The sequence below is a fragment of the Corvus brachyrhynchos genome, unplaced genomic scaffold (assembly GCF_000691975.1).
Source record: "Corvus brachyrhynchos isolate BGI_N302 unplaced genomic scaffold, ASM69197v1 scaffold617, whole genome shotgun sequence".
Lineage (NCBI taxonomy): Eukaryota > Metazoa > Chordata > Aves > Passeriformes > Corvidae > Corvus > Corvus brachyrhynchos.
This window is the reverse complement of record NW_008239062.1, coordinates 57,035-60,508: the sequence shown is the minus strand read 5'-3', so window position 1 is coordinate 60,508 and position 3,474 is coordinate 57,035. Positions and strand designations below refer to the sequence as shown.

The window sequence follows — 3,474 nt, the reverse complement described above, 5'->3', positions numbered from 1 at the left end:
GTGGGGTCCCAGCCCGGTGTCCCCATGGAGCTGTGGGATGGGGTCTGGCAAGGTTGGGGTGCTGTGGGGTCCCAGCCCGGTGTCCCCATGGAGCTGTGGGATGGGGTCTGGCAAGGTTGGGGTGCTGTGGGGTCCCAGCCCGGTGTCCCCGTGTCCCCGCAGAGCTGCAGGACGCAGCCAAGCGCTTCTCTCAGGGCGGGGTCTCTCACTACCTGACTCATTCCAGCCCCTGACCCCTCTCCCACCTCCAGATCTCCTGGGAGGCGCCCGTGGAGAAGAAAGCGGAGTGCGTGCAGAAGGGCAAGAACAACCAGGTGGGCACAGGGGTGCTGGGGGGGGGATCAGGGCACCCCGGGGTGTGTCCCCCTGAGCTGGCACCCTGTGTCCCCATCTGCCGTGCCCTGTGTCCCCGTGCCGTGCCCCATTGCCCTGTCCCTGTGCCGTGCCCTGTGTCCCCGTGCCGTGCCCCATTGCCCTGTCCCTGTGCCGTGCCCTGTGTCCCCGTGCCGTGCCCCATTGCCCTGTCCCTGTGCCGTGCCCTGTGTCCCCGTGCCGTGCCCCATTGCCCTGTCCCTGTGCCGTGCCCTGTGTCCCCGTGCCGTGCCCCATTGCCCTGTCCCTGTGCCGTGCCCTGTGTCCCCGTGCCGTGCCCCATTGCCCTGTCCCTGTGCCGTGCCCTGTGTCCCCGTGCCGTGCCCCATTGCCCTGTCCCTGTGCCGTGCCCTGTGTCCCCGTGCCGTGCCCCATTGCCCTGTCCCTGTGCCGTGCCCTGTGTCCCCGTGCCGTGCCCCATTGCCCTGTCCCTGTGCCGTGCCCTGTGTCCCCGTGCCGTGCCCCATTGCCCTGTCCCTGTGCCGTGCCCTGTGTCCCCGTGCCGTGCCCCATTGCCCTGTCCCTGTGCCGTGCCCTGTGTCCCCGTGCCGTGCCCCATTGCCCTGTCCCTGTGCCGTGCCCTGTGTCCCCGTGCCGTGCCCCATTGCCCTGTCCCTGTGCCGTGCCCTGTGTCCCCGTGCCGTGCCCCATTGCCCTGTCCCTGTGCCGTGCCCTGTGTCCCCGTGCCGTGCCCCATTGCCCTGTCCCTGTGCCGTGCCCTGTGTCCCCGTGCCGTGCCCCATTGCCCTGTCCCTGTGCCGTGCCCTGTGTCCCCGTGCCGTGCCCCATTGCCCTGTCCCTGTGCCGTGCCCTGTGTCCCCGTGCCGTGCCCCATTGCCCTGTCCCTGTGCCGTGCCCTGTGTCCCCGTGCCGTGCCCCATTGCCCTGTCCCTGTGCCGTGCCCTGTGTCCCCGTGCCGTGCCCCACTGCCCTGTCCCCGTGCTGTGGCAGTGCCCTCCATCCTCTATCCTTGTTCTGTGCCAGTGTCCCCGTGCTGTGTTCCCTGTCCCCATGCCAGACCCCACCCCTCTGCTGTGCCACTGTCCCGTGCCTGACACTTTGCTCCTTTCACCATGCCATTGTCCCCATGCTGTCCCCGTGCCGTGTCCCCTGTCCCCATGCCTGGGACCGTCGTCCCCGTCCCTTGTCCCCACATTTGGGACGCCCACTCCTCAGCCGTGCCACAGCTCCTGTGCCAGTGTCCCTTGTCCCCACCCCTCAGCCGTGTCACTGTCCCCATGTCCCTTGTCCCCACACTCAGGACCCCCCACCCCTTCACCGTGCCACCGTCCCCATATCTGGGAGCCCCACCCCTTCACCGTGCCACCGTCCCCATATCTGGGACCCCACCCCTTTGCTGTGCCACCATCCCCATATCTGGGACCCCCACCCCTTTGCCGTGCCACCGTCCCCGTGCTGTGTCCCTTGTCCCCGTGCCCAGGACCCCGCTGTGTTGTCACCCCCCTGATGTCCCCTCTGTCCCCTCCCAGACCGACTGCTTCAACTACGTGCGCTTCCTGCAGAGCTACAACAGCTCCCACCTCTACGCCTGCGGCACCTACGCCTTCCAGCCCAAGTGCACCTACATCGTGAGTGGGGGGCCCCAAAACCTGGGCCATCCCAAATTCTCCCCCCTGCCCCCCGGGGATGAGGCCCTGTGGGGCGTCCCTGTCCCCAGGGGTGGCATTTGGGGTGGTTTTGTGTCCCTGAGGGAGGGTTGGGGGTGTCTCCTGTGCCCTTGGGGTGTTGTTGGGGTGTCCCTGTCCACAGGAGGGACATTCAGGGGTGTCCCTGTGTCCAGAGCGGTCATCTGAGAGGGGTCTCTGTCCCCAGGGTGGTCCAGGGGTGTTTGTGCCTCCAGGAGCATCATCCAGGAACATCCTTGTCCCCATAATCAATCATCCAGGGGTGTTTGTTCCCAGGAGGGTGTTCCAGGGGTGTCCCTGTCCCCGTAATGGGTCACCCAGCGGTGTCCCTGTGTCCAGCAGGATCATGGATGGGTGTCCTTGTCCCCATAATGGGTTATCTACAAGGGAGCATCATGCAGGGGTGTCCCTGTCCTCAGGAAGGTGGTTCAGGGATATCCTTGTCCCCAGGAGCACAATTTAGTGGTGTCCCTGTCCCCTTGGCAGCTCACCCAAGGGTGTCCCTGGTCCCAGAAGGATCACCCAGGGCTGGCCTTGTCCCCAGGACCATCATTTAAGGGTATCCCTGTCCCCTTGAGGGGTTGTTCATGACTGTCCCTGTCCCAGAAGGATCATCTGGGGGGTGTCCCTGTCCCTCATCCAGCACTGTCCCTGTCCCAGAAGGGTCACCTGGGGGGGTGTCCAAGTGCCTGGGGGCTGTCTGGGTGGGGGGCACATGAATTAGGGACCCCCACCCACCCCTGTGCTCCCCAGGAGCTGTCCGGCTTCACCTTGGACCAGGTGGCATTTGAGGACGGCAAAGGGAAGTGTCCCTACGACCCCACCAAGGGCCACACCGGCCTCATCGTGGGTAGGTGACCCCGCTGGCATCCCCGGGGGTGTGCCCCCCGCGCCCGCCACGCCCCTAAATCCCTCCCTCACAGACGGGGAGCTCTACTCCGCCACCTTCAACAACTTCCTGGGCACGGAGCCCGTCATCCTGCGCAACCTGGGCCCGCACTACTCCATGAAGACCGAGTACCTCACCTCGTGGCTCAACGGTGGGCACGGGGGCCACGGGGAGGGCGCGGGGGCCACGGGGAGGGCACGGGGCAGGGCACGGGCCTGACGCTGCGGCTTTGCAGAGCCCCACTTCGTGGCGTCGGCGGTCGTTGCGGAGGACGCGTTTGGCGCCCCCCCCGCCCCCGCCACGCCCCTAAATCCCTCCCTCACAGACGGGGAGCTCTACTCCGCCACCTTCAACAACTTCCTGGGCACGGAGCCCGTCATCCTGCGCAACCTGGGCCCGCACTACTCCATGAAGACCGAGTACCTCACCTCGTGGCTCAACGGTGGGCACGGGGGCCACGGGGAGGGCGCGGGGGCCACGGGGAGGGCACGGGGCAGGGCACGGGCCTGACGCTGCGGCTTTGCAGAGCCCCACTTCGTGGCGTCGGCGGTCGTTGCGGAGGACGCG

At 67.2% G+C, this 3,474-nt stretch overlaps 1 protein-coding gene across 1 annotated transcript in view; it reads left to right on the top strand.

Moving 5' to 3' along the window:
- The window catches only part of SEMA4C (semaphorin 4C), a gene marked incomplete at its 3' end in the record, with an annotated part of 11,725 nt that extends 8,518 nt beyond the window's left edge, over nucleotides 1-3,207 (top strand). Inside the window, exons 3-7 of the mRNA XM_017739195.1 lie at nucleotides 234-314; nucleotides 1,863-1,961; nucleotides 2,772-2,868; nucleotides 2,942-3,058; nucleotides 3,143-3,207. Of these exons, the coding sequence (XP_017594684.1) occupies nucleotides 234-314; nucleotides 1,863-1,961; nucleotides 2,772-2,868; nucleotides 2,942-3,058; nucleotides 3,143-3,207 (459 nt within the window). The remainder of the gene's footprint in view (nucleotides 1-233; nucleotides 315-1,862; nucleotides 1,962-2,771; nucleotides 2,869-2,941; nucleotides 3,059-3,142) is intronic.
- Between the last annotated feature and the right edge of the window lie 267 nt (nucleotides 3,208-3,474).